The 18,707-nt window shown below is 51.3% G+C and overlaps 1 protein-coding gene across 1 annotated transcript in view; it reads left to right on the plus strand.

The window, feature by feature from the left end:
- The window catches only part of MGRN1 (mahogunin ring finger 1), a 68,327-nt gene that overhangs the window by 17,197 nt on the left and 32,423 nt on the right, over window positions 1-18,707 (plus strand). Inside the window, exons 2-5 of the mRNA XM_042780772.1 lie at window positions 12,220-12,338; window positions 14,783-14,871; window positions 15,970-16,116; window positions 18,304-18,421. Coding sequence (XP_042636706.1) covers window positions 12,220-12,338; window positions 14,783-14,871; window positions 15,970-16,116; window positions 18,304-18,421 — 473 coding nt within the window. The remainder of the gene's footprint in view (window positions 1-12,219; window positions 12,339-14,782; window positions 14,872-15,969; window positions 16,117-18,303; window positions 18,422-18,707) is intronic.

Genomic DNA, 18,707 nt, shown 5'->3' on the forward strand with positions numbered 1-18,707 from the left:
GTAGCATAGTGGCTAAGACACTTGACTGCTAACCAGAAGGCTGGCGGTTCAAACCCACCAGCCACTCCTCGGAAGGAAGATGGAGCAATCTACTTCTGTAGTGATACTGCCTCGGAAACCCAAGGAGGGGTCGCTATGAGTCGGGTCTGACTCGACGGCACATAACAACAACAACAAATTTGCCCCTAGTTTTTCTTTGAGGAACTGTATAGTTTTAGGTTTCACATTTAAGTCTTTGATCCATCTGGAGTTCGTTTTTGTCTATGGTGTAAGGTACAGATCTTGTTTCATTTTTCTGCAAATGGTTGATCTGTAACGTTTTAATCAGCTAACTTTCAGGAGATCGCCAGCCCTTTCTTCCTGGGCTCTTTTAGTCTAGAAGCTCCACTGAAACCTGTCCACCCTGTGACCCTGCTGGGATTCGAAGTATCATTGCATTCAGCATCCCAGCAACATAGAAGCCATCACAGTCCGACAAACTAACAGACGGGTGGCTGCAACAAAGAATGATCTGTCCCAAGATGTCAGCCATGCCGAGGTTGGGAAACCCTGGTCCGTCCCGACACCAGTAAACCCGTCTTGTTTACTGTCACTTGTTAGTCAGTTTTGAAAATGGGTAGCATCAGCCCTCCAGCTTTGTGCTTTTTCCAAACTCTTTTGGGTGCATTTCTGTACAAACTTTGGAATTAACTTGGAATTTTGATGATGATTATGTTACTAAATACATGAATTTGGGGAGAGTCACCATCTCTGACTCTTCCAATCCATGAACGTGACATCTTTCTTCGTTTATTTAGATCTCTCATTTTCTAACTCATCTTTAAATTTTCATTTCTAAGGTAATTTTACCTATTTCAAGCAAGTGATACAGGTTTACCAAATCCGGTCAGGATGTGGTTTCCTTTGTTCACATTTCTCTAAGAGTTGATGTTGAGGAAAACAGTGGGCATAATGAGTAATTCTGTCCAGTTACAGCGGGAGGCCTGTGGTGAGTTCTGAAGCTTGGGCAGTGTTGTGGTTGTCTGAGATACCCTCATCTACAGCGAGGTGAGGACGGACTCGGGCCCAGAGAGAGGAGTGACACAGGGTCACATGGGCCCAGCCTAGCCCAGGTCGCGCCCGACTTCCAGCCCTGGTTCTGCCACTGGCCTCCGCTGCCGGCCCTCGCTGGGACCTCGTGGCTGCAGCCCCTCCACTGATAGATTCCTCTTCTCTAGAGGCTTCCATCCTGTGTGGCACTTTGTCTAGGGGTCTTCAGCCTTGTTGAAGTGTCCTTCTGGCTGCTGGTCTGAGAGAGTGACGGGGGCCTGTGGCTCTCCTCGGGAGAGCGCAGTGCCTACCCTGAAGGTGCCCCCACTGCATTCCGTTGAGGAGAGCGAGGGGGAGCAGGGGCTCTGGGAATTGGGCACCTGGGCCCCGGCCTGGCTTCCCTCCTTGGCTGTGAGACTGTGGATCAGAGAATTTGTGTTTTTTGGGAACTCTGGTGCTCACAGGGGGTAGGACTGGGGGCAGTATGTGAGAAGCCTGCCACAGGCACTGGGGCCACACTGTGAACTCTGGTTAGTGGACATCTTCATTTTAGGGAGGTGCCTGCTCTCTAGAGGGCTGGGGCTCTGCGTGTTTGTTGCTGGGCTCCATGGAGCAAAGAGTGGCTCCGAGGACTCTACCTTTCTCACGCTGGTCCTTGCACGTGACAGGTTATGCTGACTTGAGGGACTGTTCATAGTTTTTCTGGGAGTCCTTGACCAACTATTGCTGTATGTGGGGTTGAGTAAGGAGCTCTGGTGGTGCAGTGGTTAAAACATTCATCTGCTAACCAAAAGGTTAGTGATGCAAACCTACCAGCTGCTCCATGAGAGAAAGTTGAGGCAGTCTGGTTCCCTAAAGATCATAGCCTTGGAAACCCTGCGGGGCACTTCTACTCGGTCCTCTAGGGGCGCTGTGAGCTGGAAACGACCTGTCGGCAGTGGGTGTGGTTTGAGCTTTGCTTCTGTGAAGATTGAGAGCCTTGGAAACCCTGTGGGGGCGTTCTACTGTCCTTTAGGGGTGCTGTGGGTCGGACTCAACGTGATGGCAGTGGCTGTGGTTTTGGTATTGAGTCAGCTCAGTGGTACAGGCAGACCTGGGAGACATCGCAGGTTGGATTGCAAACCCTGCAACAAAATGCATATCTCCATCAAGTGACTCACGTGTGTTTTTTGGTTTCCCAGTGCATATAAAAGTTACGCTTACACTATAAAAACCAAAAAACCAAACTCAGTGCCATCAAGTTGATTCTGACTCATAGTGACCCCCATTGGGTTTCCTAGGTGGTAAATCTTTATGGAAATAGATTGCCCCATCTGCCTCCCATGGAGCGGGTTGTGAGTTTAAACCGCCAACCTTCTGGTTAGCAGTCAGATGCCTTTGGCATCACGCCACCGGAGCTCTTGCAGCGTTTACACTATGTTGTTGTTGTTGTTTTTACGTGCCTTCCAGTCAGACCCGGCTCATAGCGACCCCTCCTTGTGTTTCCCAGGCAGTATCACTACAAAAGTAGATTGCCTCATCTTCCTTCCGAAGAGTGGCTGGTGGGTTTGAGCTGCCAGCCTTCTGGTTAGCAGTCAAGTGCCTTGGGCACTACGCTGTCGTTTATTCAGTGTTTAGTAGCATGATGAAAAAGTTTGAGATTTTGTGAGAATGACCAAAATGGGACACAGAGACACGAAGTGAGCACATGCTGTTGGGAAAATGGCGCCGATAGGCTTGCCCAACACCGGGTTGCCACAAACCTTCCACCTGTGAAACAGACGGTATCTGTGGAGCACAGTGCAGTGAGTGCACTGCAGTGAGGACTGTCTGTCCTGGGACCGCCCAGCCCGGCCTCATGCACAGGGGCTGTGCTGGGCTTTGACGCCAGCCATCCTTCTCTCCAGATGTCTCTGTCCCACCAGGCCTGCGGAAGGGTCACACGCCCTCCTTCAGTTCTTTGAAATCATGCGCCCAGCAGTCAGGACAGTGCAATGCTCTGGTGTTGAACGTGGTGACCTGGCCTTGGTCTGTCCCTCTGGAGGAGGGGAACAGTGGGGAGCAGATCATTAAAAACTAAAAAAACAAAAATAGCCGCAGCTTTGGTGGTGTTGGGTGCCCGTTGAGTTGACTTGTGACTCCCAGTGCCCATATACGGTGGGAGAACTGCCCCCGGGGCTTTCTGGGCTGCCATCTTTATGGGGGCAGGTCCCCAGGTGTTCTCGCCTACGGGCCCTGGGTGGGTTTGAACCACCACCATTTCAGTTGGCAGGTGAGAGCTTAGCCATTGGGCCACCAGGGCGCCTTAGTGACAGCTTCACTGAGACTTCACCTGCCTCGTCATTCACCGTTGTGAAGTGTATAAACGAGGCCTTTGGCATAGACACAGGCTGTGCACCCATTGCCACTGTGCAGCCCAACATCATCATCGCCCAGAAAAGAACCCTGCACTATTAGCCGTCACTCCACATTCTCCCGCCCCAGCCCCGGGCAGCCACCAGTCTGCCTCTTGTGGACGTTTCATGCGGGTGGACGCATTCGGTGCGTGGCCTTCGGTGTGGCGCCGACTCCGCTCGGGCGCGCGTTCTCCGTGGCCTAGCGTCAATCCGCACGGTGTTCCTTTCTGTGGCCGAGCAGCAGCCCGCTGTGTGGCTGGACCGTGTGGGGTCGGTCCTTTTGTCCCGTGACGGACAGTTGGGCAGTTTCTGGAACGCTCGGTATTTTAATTCACCCAGAGAAGTTGCTGCCCCCACCGGTCCCCAGCTTTCTGGAGGAGGCTGGGGTTTCCCACGCCTCTCGGCCTCCATGGGGACCTTCTCTGCAGCCAGGTGCTCTTGGGGGCTCAAAAGAAGCCAGAGACGGGGGCCTGCCCGGGAAGCAGACTTCCTCCTCCCTGGCAGGCCTCTCTCCCTTCTCCTCCTCTCATCTGGGGTCTTCTGGGCCATGAGCACCAGGACTTCAGGGTGTGAAGTGAGCAGAGCCCAAGGTTCCCAGGCCCTGCTGACCCAGGGGGCCCAAGGCCTCAAAGATGCCACGGAAACAGCCAGCTGGAAAAACTGGTCACTCTGGGGTGAACACCTTGGGTTTTTTTTTCTTTTTTTAAATTGTGATTTGGGTGACAGTTTATAGGGCAAATGCCTTTTCCACACAGCAGTGCATGTACATTTTGTCTCGTGACACTGACTGCAATCCCCACAGTGCAGCAGCTCTCTGCCCACTTCCTCCCTGTAGTTACCTCTTCCCTGTGCCCTTCTTTCCTGTGCATTCCTGCTCCCTGCGCTGTCTCCCTGTGCAAACACTGCCCTTCTGTTCTCCCATGATTGATCGTTCTAAGGACTGTATCTCCCTGATATAAATGTTCACCCAGTATACCTTCTCTTTTGTCTGGCTGGAAGCCGCGAGAGTGAGTCCAATTCCTGACGGTAACTAGGGCCCGGAGTTCCAGGGGTCTCACCAGGCTTTATCAGACTGAACCCCTTGGTTTTGACAAAGAATCTGCTACTTATTTCCATGTTGCTCAAGCAAGTTACTGCCTCACCGTGCCTCAGTTTCCTCATCTGTAAAATGTGGAGTAATCAAAGGCCTCACATCTCGGGTTATTGAGGGGATGAGGTGTGGGGTGGGATGTATGTACCTGGCAGGTCAGGGGCTCACAATGAGAGTTGGGCATCGGCCAGTGTGTTACAAACGGGTAAATCAATGGACGCTCTGCCCAGACTCCCTCCTGGCTTTGGTGGGGCTCTCTGGGTCATCGCGGGGTCCCAGGACCCTTGGGTCATGTTCCTGCCTTGGCACAGCTGGACTCTAGGCTTTTTTTGTGTCATTGCTGTCGTGTCCCTGACCACCTGAGACCCCAGAGTTTCTCCGCCTCCTGCCTTTGGAGGGCAGGCATCAGGCTTAGGAAACTGGAAACCAGGAGGTGAACTGTCCCTTAGAATCACGGGCAGGGGGCCTGGTGGCCGGGGCCGGGGCCTAGGCCTTTGACCCCGGGCTTCCATCCCATAGCTTGGCGTGGCTCCAAGGCTGGTAGTGGCTGGGGTACCCAGGACTCAGGGAGACTTAGTTTGGGGAGCTGTGTCTGCACACACTTGTGTTTTCTTCCTCACATGTTATATTTTACTGACAGCATGCCCTTCCACCAAGACAGCTGAGAAAGGTGATGATCAGTTTGGCTTCATCTAAGAGGCTTGAGTTTCATAGCTGTGCACAGACAGACAAACCCTCCTAAGTGTGTTGATTGAGCCGTGGCAGGGGCTGGTTGGGCGGTTCAGTGGAGCTCAGGATTCATCCCTCAGAGCCCAGTCTGTCCAGCTCTGCCAGTCGCTTACTCTATGGCCTTGAGTCAGGGCATTGCTCTGGGCAAGGGGTTTGGATGCTCAGTTTCCTCAGCTGACACCCGAAGGGACAGCCTCTGGTTCCCAGGCCCCTTTCAGGTCTGATTTGGTGAGTCCACACGAACTGAATGGGGTGAGTGGGGCCAGGCACAGGGGCCAGGCCGGACCAAGCCCAGCCTTGTCCAGAAGTGCCCCTTGCTTTTTACTGGCTGGGCAGTTTTCCGGGGAACGCCTGGCACTTCCTGGCTGACCTGATGGTGGTGATCACTCCCATCTCCTGATCCCACCAGACCAAATGCCACCCAGGCCAGACGTTTGCATAGCATCATGTCCCATTTGGCATTTTTGCTCATCTGTTTCTGTGTGAGTCACATGTCTGTTGGTTGGTAGAGTGAAAGCCAGCCATGGGGTTGTGGGCACCATGCCTGCAGCCCTGATTCGGGGCATCACTAAAGAATGCTGAGTCCTCCTGCCAGCTGCTCCAACATCTGCGCAGCTCCCGGGCCCAACCACCCCCTGCGCCCCAGGAAGGAGATGGCAGTAGAATGAGGCAGGGGACAGTTTGGGAGAGGGGCCCCTTGATCTAGTGAAAGATACCCGTTGGCTTGTTTCATCAGGGAGCTAGGTGACGAGGGGAATCCCTGGGGGGTGCACACGGTTAACACACTCAGCTGCTTGTTGAAGGCTGGTGGGTGAGTTCACCCAGGCCCGTCGGAGGAAAGTCCTGGCATTTTCTTCTGAAAACTCAGCCACTGAGATCCCTGTGGAACACCGCTCTACACTGATGCACCCGAGGTCATCGGGTCAGGCCTGACTTGATGGCAGCTGGTTCATGTGAAGGGAGAGAGCGGTTTGTGGAGACTCGGTTTGGAACATCTTGGTTTGGCGGCAATATCTGTCTCCCTATTTCTGGAGTAAGATCTGAGCAGGCTGCAAAGAACACACCTCTCCGCCCTTTGATCCAGTGCACTTTGATTTGGCCCGTGGCTCAGTCAGGGGTCAGCCTTGGCGGGTCTCGCAGAGTCAGCCCTGGGTCCACTGGTGTCGCCAGAGCTCTCTGTTGACCATGTCTCCTGCCTTCCAGAACTGACACTCACTGTAACGTCCCCGAGCAAGTGCCTTTGGGGAAATCGAAGAAGAAATCGGATTCAGTTCAGCGCTTTAAAAAATACACACATGTACACACACACACACTTACATTTTAAATTAAAGTCTGACACACATTTAATGAGCCCTGGTGATGAATGTGTTAAGCACTCGCCTGCTGACTGAAAGGTTGGCGGTATGAACCCAGCCAGTGGCTCTGCGGGAGAGAAGCCCTAGTGAGCTCTGCCGTAAAGACCATAGCTTTGGGGAAGCTGAGGGGCGGTTCTGCTCCGTCACTTGGGGTTGCTGTGAGTCGGACTGGACTCGATGAATCTAACAGCACACATTTAGAAAGTGCCCTGTGACAGCCACACAGTCTGCCGAGTGGTCACAGAGCTGGCGACATGCTGAAGACCTAGAGCAGAGCCCTGGAGCCCGCTCACAGCTCTGCTCAGTCACCACCACCTGCATGGAATAATCTTCTAAAGACACAATTATGGTGCCAGCTAGGTGGCAATACTGTGTAGTTTGGGCATTGTCCAGGAGGGTATGTAGGCTCTAAACCAGTGTCCCAAGCATGGTGCTGTTTCTCCCGTAGCCAGGATCCATGAGTCCAGGAATCAAGAGTTGGACCTGAGAGTGGCACCACTCACTATTGCCACCAGTGACCCACTCACAAAATTTTTACTTCTTGTCCCCATGACCTTATGCTGTGTGGGTATAGAGGGCTTAGTTCCAAAGTGAGGAGTGCCCCGCAGAAGACAACACTGATTCTGTGAGTATTACCTATGTATAAAATACACGATGTGGAATGGGGCTGGTGTGTTATCGATTGGATTCATGTTAGTTGTATTATGTTAGGTGTAGGTATGACTTTATAATGGTCTTTATTTAGAGATGAAGAGCTGTACAAATGCCAAGTTGACAAGGGGTGGAATTGTTTTGGTTATCTTTGTGTGTCATCTTGGCCGAGCCTGGTTGAGTGGCTGGGCAGCTGGTGGTAGTTATTCCCCATGATGAGACTGGCAATCAGCTCCATGGTGGGATCTACCACAAGCAGCTGAGTAGCTGCTTTGTGTATGTGGTCTGCTTCCTGTATATAAAAAACAGCTTTGGGAATGGTCTCTAGCTTATGGCACGCTTGGACCCTGCATGTCGCCATGTCGTTGTTCGGCAGCCTGCCGTGCTCTGCTGACCTGGGGACTTACAATGGACTTAAATTAATGGCCTACCGTGTGGTTTGGTAACATCGGGACTGTGCCTTTTTACTTGTCAGCCTTGGGTTTGCCAGCGTCATCAGCCAGCAGCTGTCTGAGTGAAAAAATGCCTCTAGCTCCAGTGGGCCAGGAAGAGGAGGCAGAGCTGCAACCGAAGGTTAAGGGGCTTTCACTCAGCCCCTAGAGCGTGGCACTTTGAACTTGGACTCAAAGCCTCCAAACTGTGAGAGAATAAACTCCTGTTTGTTAAGGCCGTCCCATTTGTAGTATATTCCTATCAGAGTGGTACTAGGGAACCGGAACAATAACTTAGGGTTATGTCCTCCTGTTCAAGTGATCCTTTAATCATTACATAATGTCCTTCCTTATCTCTTATGGTGGTTTCTGTCTTAAAATTTTGTCAGTTTTATCAGAAATTAATATTTCCACTCCTGCTCTTTTATGGTTGCCATTTGCTTGATATATCTTTTTCTAACCTTTGATTTTTAGTCTATTTGTGTTCTAAGGTGTGTCTTTTGTAGACAGCATATTGATATGTTATGTTTTCTTATCCAGTCTGCAACTCTCCATCTCGAGTGGTACATTTGATCCATTTACATTCATTGTAGTTATTGACAAGTATGAATTTGTTGTTGTCATTTTGCTGGTTTTTTTTGTGTGTGTGGTGTTGCAAATTTTCTTGTTCCATTTAATTTTCTGTGCTGAGTTCATTTTGTTTATGAATTTTGTTGTTGCTATTGTTTTAGTATTTGCTAAATATTTGTACCTACCCTCTTTTTTGTTTTGATACAAAGGTTTATTATTTAACTTTGAAGTTACCCTGTGATTTAACAGTTTTCTTCCCAAGTTTAAAACAGTCTGTTCTATCTCACAATTGTCTTGAGTTCCTCACCATTTGGAGTTCTGTAACTATACTATTGAATCTCTCTTTTTGGGGATAAATAGTTGTCCTCACTCATTTATTGATTTCTCTGGTTCCCTGTTTACAGTTTTCAGCTCATTTTACTTTGGATGCGTCTGTAACTGGGTTGTTTTCTGGGTTATGTCATCAAGTGTGTTCATGGTCAGTTGTTGTTTGCTGTTGTTAGTTCTCTGTCCAAAAGGCTCCCTTTAGCATCTGTTGGAAGATTGGTCTGGTTTTAACAAGTTCTCTTAATTTCCTTTTTGGAAATGTCCTGATTTACCATCATATTTGAGGGACAGATTCACTATGTATATAAATCTTGGTTGGTAATGTTTTTCTTTCAGGGTTTTATATATATCATCCCACTGCATTCTCGCCTGCCTGGTTTCTGCCCAGAAATCAAAGCTTAGTCTTATAGGTTGCTCTTTGTAGGTAACTTTTTGTTTTTCCTGGGCTGCTTTCAGGATTCTTTCTTTGTCTTTGGTTTTGATGAGTTTGTTTATGATATGTCTTGGTGATTTTCTTTTGGGTCTATCCTATTTGGGGTTTGTTGGACTTTTTTTTTTTTTTTTGACATAGGTCAATGCTTTTGTTGGACTTCTTGATGGATTTATTCTCATCTTTCATCATATCAGGGAAATTCTCTTCCAACAAATCTTTGACAATTTTCTCTGTGGTTTTATTTGTCTCTTCCTGTTCTAGAATTCTGATTACATGTAGGTTATTTCTCTTGATGGTATCTCACATGAATCTTAGGCTTTCTTCATTTTGTTTTGATCTTTTTTTCTGATTGATCCCTTACCAAAGTAGTATTGAGGTATTTGACTTCAGTCTCACTAATTTTGTCTTCCATTGATAATGATTCTATTCCTTTGCCTGTTCAATGTGTTATCTATTTCTGAAATTTTAGTATCAATCTTCTGGATTTCTATTTGTAGTTTTTATACTGTGTCTGATTTTTTCATTTATTTTTTCAGTGTGTTCTTAAATCATTTTCCTAAATTGTTTTGGAGTTTTGTCTTTGTTCTCCTTAATTTTGTCAATGTTTTCCTTGATCTCCCTCTCAATTTGTTGAAAGCACCTAAATATAATTATTTTTAATTCTTTCTTTTGAGTTCCAGTGCTGCTGCTTCCTCCAGGAGGTTTTTCTGGACTTATATCCTGGTCCCTTGTTTCAACTACTTTATCTTGCTTCTTTGTGTGTTCTGGGATGGTCAGCTATCTCCAAGACATTGTGACGTTGTTGTATTTATATTTTATTGGTGATTGTATGTTGGTCTGATTTCTTTTCTTTTTCTTTTTTTTCCCTCCCCTTTATTTTGTTTTGATATATCTTGAGTGAGCATGGCACTGTGCTCCTCTATTCACTGGTTAGCAGCACTTATTCACTTGACACCTGTCTCCTGGTGGGTGTAATAGAGAATGAGAGTGTGTGCACAGATCTCTGTTAGCTGTTTGTGAAGAGCAGTTAAGGGTGAGTTAGACTGGTATTGGCCGCCATCTGTCCTTAATCAGTTGGTGCAGAATCAAGTGGTGGCCCTCACTCAGTGGGGCTGCAGGAGGTGAGGGTATGGTCAGGTTGTATGGGCACAGTTGCTGTCTCCCACTCAGATGTAAAAACAGTAATATATATAAATATATAAAAAATCCAAAATGCATTGCCGTCGAGTCAAATCTAACTCCTAGCCACCCCTCGGGTTTCCGAGGCAGTATCACTATGGAAGTAGATTGCCCAACTTTCCTTCTGAGATATAAATATATGTATATTATTATTATTATTATTTTTTAAACTGATAAAAACAAGAGGACCAAAAACACAAATTGCATAAGCAAACAGGAACAATCTCAGGGGAAAAAAAAAAAAGGAAAGGCAGTAAATGAGAAGAAATATTTTTAAAAGACAAAAGAAAGGTAAAGAGGAAAAATCCCTACAGTATTTGGGGAAGGGAGAATAAGAGAAAAGAGCACAAGTAAAAGAATAATAAAGACAAAATGAGAAAACTACAGAAAGAAAAGGGATGGGAAAAACCAAAATGAAGAAAAAAGATGGGAACCAGGAAAAGGGAAGAGGGGGGAAAAAAAAAAAGAACCAGAGAAGGGAAAAAGAAGAAATAAAAAGGAATAAAGAGGGGAAAAAGAATAATTTTATAAAAAACAAAACCAAAACTTGGGGGCAAGGGCGGGGCCCCCAGGCTCCATCAGGGCAGCCAGACTTGGATGGAATTCCTGTAGGTCCAAAAGGTGGGTGGATGTTGGGGATAGCCGCACCTCTGTTTGTCAAGAACGTGTGGGATATAAGAGTGACAAAGGAAATACCGCACCTTTGTAATCGTCAGCCTCCAGTGTCGTTGCCTGTGCTGTCCTTGGCAGTCGGAGCCTGTTCGTAGGTTGCTGTTCAGATTAGAACACTGCTTGCAAATACCGAAAATGGCTGCACCCTTAGGACAGCCAAAAGTCCACTGCTCAGTTTGCCTCCTTGTTTACTATTTTCCTTTCTGGTCATCAGCCACCAGTGCAGTTGTCCATGGAGTCCTTGGCAAACAGCACCAATTCTTAGATTGCGGCCCAGATCATAATACCACTTATAAATATGCAAACTGGCCGTGCCATCAGGATAGCCAACAGTCTGCAGCTGTTTGTCTCCTTGTTCACTGTTTTCATTCAGGTTCTTCTACTAGTTGGTATTTAATCCACTTCTTGATCGTTCTCTTCAAAGCTCGAGGTTCCAGGATTATCTTCTGTATCTGTTTCAATTGGTTTCCTATCTTTTTGTCTGAGAGGGTCTGTATAGCTTGTCTGCCAGTTCTACCATCTTGCTCAACATTTTCACAGTATTGTCTTCCTATCCGTGAACATAATCTGTTCTTCCATTTATGTAGAGCTCTTGTAATTTCTTGTAGTTTTCTATATGTCTTTTGTGTCCCTGGTTAAGATTGATTCCCAAGTATTTTATCTTCTTGGTAGCTATTGTAAATGATACTGTTTTCCTTCTTTCCTTTTCAGAGATCTCATTGTTGATAGAGAGGAATCCAACTGATTTATGTATGTTGATCTTATATATCCTGATATTTTGCTGAACCTTTCAATTAGTTCCAGTAGTTTTCTTGCTGAGTCTCTTAGGGTTTCTCTGTATAGGATCATGTCATCTGCAAATAAAGATCAGTCTGCAGCTGAGCTTGTGAACCATTGCCTGGCCCAGGGAGGAGGTGTTGCTTCAGTCTTTCTCACCTGCCTTGGTGCTTTCTGGTGGCTGGTCCACTGGGTGGATTCAGGGTGGGCACCTCTTATGTTCCCTGAGATCAGGTCAGCTAGACTTGTGGCCCCAGGCCACCTCCCCGGGAGGGAGGAGCTGCCTGACCTCCCCGCCTGCTTTTGTAGACCTGGCTGAGCTTATGGTCACTGGGGCCAAGCTCTTAAGAAGGGCGCACAGATCTGTGGGGGGCTCATGAATTCCCACAGGGGACCAGGTGGGGGCCCACACGGGCTCAGATGACTACAGTCCACAAGGGCTGGGCTGGCCAGAGCAGAGCAGGAGGGGCAGTGTGTGGGCTAACTCCTGCCGAACTCTCCAGAAATGGGGGCTTCTCAGACAGGGCCCCTCTCGCGTTCCAGCGCCCTTGGGCTGTTCAGAGCCTCATACCCCATAACCAACCCCTGTGTTTTCTAATAGGAAACTACTTTGCCTCGCACTTCTTCATGGGTGGCGAGAAATTTGACACCCCCCACCCTGAAGGCTACCTCTTTGGCGAGAACATGGACCTGAACTTCCTGGGCAACCGCCCCGTCCAGGTGAGCTGGGGCGGGGTTGGGGCTGAAGGTAGCTGCTTGTGGTGCCACGGGGTCACAAGAAGGCGTGGCTAGGTCCCTGCCCTCAGCTTCTCTGTGTCTTGGCCTGGAGGATGGTGATCCCTGGGTCACCCCAAAACTGGTGAGCTGTCAATTACCCCGGAGGGCTGGGAGGTTGAGCTGAGCGTGTATGAATGGGGAATGTCTTGGCACTGCCCCCCCGGGGCTGGAGAACCGTGGGGGGACAGGTTCAACCCAAACCAAACCCACTGCCATCAGGTCAGTTCTAACCCACAATGACCCTACAGGACAAGGTAGTACGGCACCATAGCGTTTCCAAGACTGTCATCTCTACAGGAGCAGACTGCCACGTCTTTCTCCCATGGCTCATGGGTTCAAACTGCCAACCTTTCGGTTAGCAGCTGAGGACTTTAACCACTGCGCCACCACCTTGACTGTCACGGCAATTTACTGAGAGACAAAGCTGCCTTTATTGAACCGGCAGTGTGTCCAGGCTCTGAGCTTTGCCCAGTTTATAGCAGATTCCAGCCTTTTGTATTCTTTTCCTCTTCCCCCCCAAAAAAGACATCCCATTCCAGGGGGAAAGTATCAATGGCTGTGAGTGTGTTTGCAAAGTTTCTCCAAATCAAAACAGCAGACCCATTACTGTCAAGTTCGAGTCTTGGTGACCCCACGTGTGTTGCAGTGGAACTGTGCGTCATGGGTTGTCATGTGGCTGAAATCTTGTTGTAGTTGTTGTTATGTGCCGTCAAGTCGGACCCAACTCCTAGCGACCCCTCCTTGGGTTTCTGAGGCAGTATCACTACGGAAGTAGATTGCCCCATCTTCCTTCCACCAGCCTTCTGGTTAGCAGTCAAGTGCCTTAGGCACTACACTACCAGAGCTGGAATCTTACGGAAATAGATTTCCAGGCCTTTCCTCCATAGGACCACTACTGGGTGGATTTGAAACACCAAGCATAAACCGTTGGCGCCACCCGGTTGGTCACATGTTCGGTGCATGTTAGGCACCTGCTGTGGACCTCAGCCACCTCTAGGAGCTGAGGACATGGGACAGGGCTTGTGTCTGTTCCCTGGTGGGGGCTGCCCATAGTGAAGGAGCAAATACCTGCATGAGGGCCACCAAACAGGCGACAGAATGGGAGCTGCGAGAGGACACAGCACGCTCTGGGCAGGTCCCGGGGAGAGGCTGTGGCTGGGTGGGGCTGCACCGGGTGGGAAGGAACCCCCTGCTGTGCACAGCGGGGTGCCCAGGCACGAGCCACCCAGTTTGGGCAGTGCAGAGCCAGACCCAGAGTCTGCGAGATGGTGCATGTCCCTGTGCCTTCAACCCCGACTCAGGGTAGGGCCTGGCTCACACAGGCCTCTGTAAATCTTTCCTTTCTCCTCCTTTTTTTTTCTTTTGTCTTTACTGTGAAATGATTGCATGTTCATCTGAAGCTGTAAGAAATAAGACAGAGGAAGCTCTGTGCTCATCCCGCAGTGCCCCCATTGTGACCGCTAGTGCATATCACAAGTAGGAGTTGGCGTGGACACAGCCCACCAGCTTTTTCACATTTCACCGGAGTGTTTGTGTCTCTGTGTGTGTCTGTGTGTACTGTCTGCAAATCTCTGTTGACCTCCTGTCGTGTTCGTTTCCTAGGGCTGCCCTTGCAAGGCACTGTATGTGAATGGTTTGGTGGGGGTTAGTGGACTTCTGTTTCCTGGTTCTGCAAGCTAGAAGTCTGAATTCAGGGCCTTGGCAGGGCCACGCTCTCTCTCCTTTTTTTTTTTTTTTTTAATCTCGTTCAGCTTCTCGTAGCCCTGGGTGTTCCTTGGCTTGTGGAGGGACCCTCCCTGCCACCCTCCCGAGTGTCACCCTTCTGTTTCCCCTTGTTAGACACCACTTGGGGCGGGATTAGGGTCATCTGCCCAGTGTGCCCTGGAACTGAGAACACCTGCGGCCCCAGAACCCATTGCCTTCTAGTTGCTTCCCCAGGCGAGTTCGTGTTCACAGCTGTAGGGGCTGGGACTTACCGTATCTCTTTGGGGGACCCACTGTCATTGTGTAAAGAGACTGCTTGTTCATGGGCTGAGTGGACGCCTGTGTTTCCCAAGCAGAACACACTGTGGGAGCCCCGGCCTCACGCCCTTCCTCCCTCTGGCTGGGCTTAGGCTGCCGAGAGTCGTTTGGAACCAGGGGGTCCCAGCTGAGTGGCTTGAGTGAAGGCTGTCTGTGGTCTGCTCCTGGCTTTGCTGCGTCTGGCCGGGTCGCCTGTGCGTTCCCCACGGGCACAGGGAGAATGACCACGCAGCCTTCGCGCAGCCCTCGCACAGCACCTGTGCCCAGGAGACCCATGGGCCGTGACCCTCGCTGTGGTCATTGCCGCCTCTCCCTCCCCTGCCGCTTCCTGGGGTCACCTGGGGTACTGGGCTTTTCCCTCCTAGTTTCCTTACGTCACTCCCGCCCCCCACGAGCCGGTGAAGACCCTGAGGAGCCTGGTCAACATCCGCAAGGACTCCCTGCGGCTCGTGAGGTGAGGGGCCGGCTCGGGAACCCTGGGTGGTGCAGAAGCCTTCTGTCTGGTGCTTGGGAAGAGAGCAGGCATTGGGGGCCCGTGGAGGCCCTGCTCCCTTTTTGTGGCTTCAGGAGGGTGCAGGGATGACGAGGGCGGAGCCAGAGGGGAGGGGACGGGGAGGTCAGATGGGCAGGGTCTACTGTGGAACTCAACCCTTCAGCCCAGGAGCCCCCATGGGGGCAATTGTGACCCCTGGGGACACCGGGCACGGTCCAGGGACATGCCTGGCTGTCACAGCTGGCGTCTGGGGGTGGAGGCCAGTGATGGAGCTCCGTGCCCTGTAGTGCACAGGCCGCCCCCATCACAAGGAATGATCCAGAACAAAGTGTCAACAGTGCTGAGGCTGGGAGGCCCAGGTCTAGGGAACCAAAAGCCCCTTAAGCTTTCTTGTGACCACCTGAGACCTAGCCTCAGTGGCCCTAGAGGTGGGCACAGTGGGACAGCCTCCCAGCAGGCCAATACTCAGCCAGGATTCGTGTGGCATGTTTCTCAAGCTTTAAGGCCACCTGCACCCCCTGGAGCTTGTGACAGAAGGTGCATTGTGACCCCGTGGCTCCGGGCTGGACCCTGGGAACGTGCTGGTCATTGGACACACTCAGTGGCGAGGGTGTGTTCCCCGCTGGTCCCAGGGCTGCCAGGTGGGGCTTCGGAGCCCCCTGTCCCCGCTAGGAGTGCAGGTTCCAGACAGATGCTGTGTTGGGTGTCCCAGGTGCTGCAGTGCACGGGGCGGCCCCACCTCTGGTGAGGAGGACCTCAGGCCTGCACGTCGGCAGTGCCCCCGCGTGTCAGTACTGGGGTTGAAACAATCCGTGTGTGGCACCTGGGCTGTCTCCGAGGGACTCACTTCTCTGGGTTAGGAGGAGGGGAAGGAAAGCTGGGCTGTTGGCCGTTGGGCCTTGTTGTCCAGATGGGAGGCAGCCTCCACGTTTGCTAGAGAGCTGAGTGCATCAAGACAGCAGCCATGCAGGCCTCTTGGCCCCCAGCGCCCCTGCAGCAGATCAGCCTGGTGGTCTTGGCCCTGCTGACCTGTGGACACCCCTTGTCTCCTCTCCTTAGGTACAAAGACGACGCTGACAGCCCCACTGAGGACAGTGAGAAGCCCCGGGTCCTCTACAGTCTGGAGTTCACCTTCGACGCAGACGCCCGTGTGGCCATCACCATCTACTGCCAGGCCACTGAGGAGTTCCTGAACGGCATGGCTGTGTGAGGCTGTGCACCTGGCAGGCAGACCGCCCGGGGCGGGGGCTCCCTCTGCGTGTGTCTGTCCAGCTAGGCCCCAGCAGCTCTGCCACCAGGCCAGCTGCCTTAGAGGCAGCCAGCTCTGGCTCACGGCGGCAGGCCTTTCAGAAGTAGAGGGTTTCAGAGGCAGGCCTTTTCAGAAGTAGATCACCAGGCCTTTCTTCCAAGGTGCTTCTGGGTGGGCTCAGGCCTTTAGCCTTTTCCAAGACTAGCTGAGTGCGTTGTCTGTGTACCTCACCCAGGGCCTCCAGCCCTGCGTCCAGCTGTGTTCTAACTTGAGTGTTTGGATGAGGTTTTTCTCCTACTGGCCAGGAGAGTTAGTGTTTTTTTTTTTAAATTTTTATCGTGGTTTGGGTAAAAGGTTACAGAGCAAGTTCACTTTCCATACAGCAGTTCACGTACACTTTGTCTCATGACATTGACTACAATTTCCCACAGTGCAACAGCTCCCCTCCCACTTCTTCCCATAGTTCCCTAGTTACCTCTTCCCTATGTCCTTCCCTCCCATTTGCTCCTGCCCCCTGATCTTTCTGCCTGTTCATACACAGCCCTTCTATTCTCCCATGATTGTTCTCTCCAAGGAGTGTATCTACCTAATGGAAATGTTCAGCTCATATGCTGTCTTTTGTTTGGCTGGAAGCCACAGGAGTGGATTCAATTCCAGACCTGAAGGGCAGCCGGGGCCATAGTCTCAGGGGTTCCATCACGCTCTATCTATCAGACCAGCAAATCTGGTACTGGTACCCCCCTCCCCTTTTTTTTATTTTTTATTTTTAACAATTTTGAGTTTTGTTCCACATTGCTCTTCTAGTCTTTCCAGGATCTCCTACATAGATCCCCCTCTGAGTGGTTGACATTGGTAGCCAGGCACCATCTAGTTCTTCTGGTCTCATAGTCATATAAGCTGAGGATCGCATGGTGTGCCAGTCCCTTGGACTAATTATTTCCATACATCTTTAGTTTTCTTTATTCTTCTATGCTCTGGACGAGGAGAGACACATCATTGCATTTAGATGGCCGCTTGCAAGCTTTTAAGATCCCAGTCGCTACTTGCCAAAGTAGGATGTGGAACAATGTTTTTGTGTAGTATGTTATGCCAGTTGAGCCTGATATCCCGTGACCATGGTCCTGAGGCCACAGGTCCAACTATTCACTCCCTCTGGGTAGTGGGCTGTTGGCCTGGAGAGTTTGGAGGCCACCCTTCTGTGTTGCCCCCTTGTCCCCAGGCCTGGCTCCATGCAGCGGGGCCTGAAGCAGGGTGGGGTGAGAATGTGTGCATCCATCCCCGTGGGGGTGGGACCACTCGGAAGCCAGGTCGGGGTCTCAGGATGGTACCATGGTGGTGAGCCAAGCCTTGGAATCCTGCCCTGACCCGTCCCTGCAGAGTGGCCTGGGGCACGCAACTTCTTGCGCCTGTTTCCTCAGCTGGGAGAGGGGTCGGCTGGAGCCTCTCTCACTGGTGCTGAGAGCAGGACGCCTGTGTGCACAGCGACTGGGGAGCAGCACTAGGCTGTCAGTGGAGAGAGTGCACGGTGGGGGTGTGCATGTGTGTACGTGCACGTGTGTGTGCAGGCTACTGTTGGGCCTTAGGGGAGAGAGGGCCTGCAGGCATATGAACGTGCCCAGCCTGTCCTGGAGCCATGCCCGGCTGCTTCAAGGATAGAGGGGGCGGCCAGGAGTAGTGTGGGAGGGGCTCCGCAGCATATGCTCTGGCACCTATGAATGCTGGACGTGCTTGTTCAGGAAAGAACCAAGCTGTAGAAAGCAGGTAGAGGGGTGCAGGCCATGCAGAAAAAGGTAGCAGAGTTGTTAGCAGTTGTGGGTTCTGGAAGGGTTAGAGGTACGTGACAGCCCAGCCGTGTGACCAGCAGGATGAGGCAGTGACAGCCCTGCAGAGGGCCTTTCAGGGATAGTGCTGCCTGGTTGTGGGTGCCACCTTCCTTGGCCCCCAAGAGCAGGCCATGGACTTGGGGCTGTGGGAAATTTCTACTCTGTCCCCAAAAGGAATGTGGGTGCTGGCCCTGCGTGGGGGTGTGTGCTGGTGGGGGTCCTGGGCAGCCGCCAGCAGGAACGGCTCACTGCGATGTGGCCCAGAGGGACGTGGTGTTGGCAGAGCCTCACCCTCCGCCCTTCTCTCTTGTTGCCCCTCAGGTACAGCCCCAAAAGCGCCGCCCTGCAGTCTGAGACAGTGCACTACAAGAGAGGGGTTGGCCAGCAGTTCTCCCTGCCCTCCTTCAAGATGGACTTCTCAGAGTGGAAGGATGATGAGGTGACACTCCTGGACAAGCCCCTCCTGGCCCCTTTCCTGAATTCCCTCCCCTCGGGGCAGGCCAGGCACAGTGGGACCGCTAGAGTCCCTTCCTCCGATGGTGGCTCGCCGCCAGGAAGGGCTGAGCACGTGGCAACAGCGCCGGGCTCGGGAGGGGGAGAGGCTCCCTGTGCTGTTGCTGGGCTACAGGGCTGCACTTGGCAGGGCCTGGGACCGCGGGTGTCACTGTCATCAGCCCAGGGAGGGAACTTACCTCAGTTTTGTTATAACCACTGGAAACAGCCTG

Source organism: Orycteropus afer, unplaced genomic scaffold, assembly GCF_000298275.1.
Source record: "Orycteropus afer afer isolate SDZICR_OR568_19922 unplaced genomic scaffold, OryAfe1.0 scaffold00061, whole genome shotgun sequence".
NCBI classification, from domain to species: Eukaryota; Metazoa; Chordata; class Mammalia; order Tubulidentata; family Orycteropodidae; genus Orycteropus; species Orycteropus afer.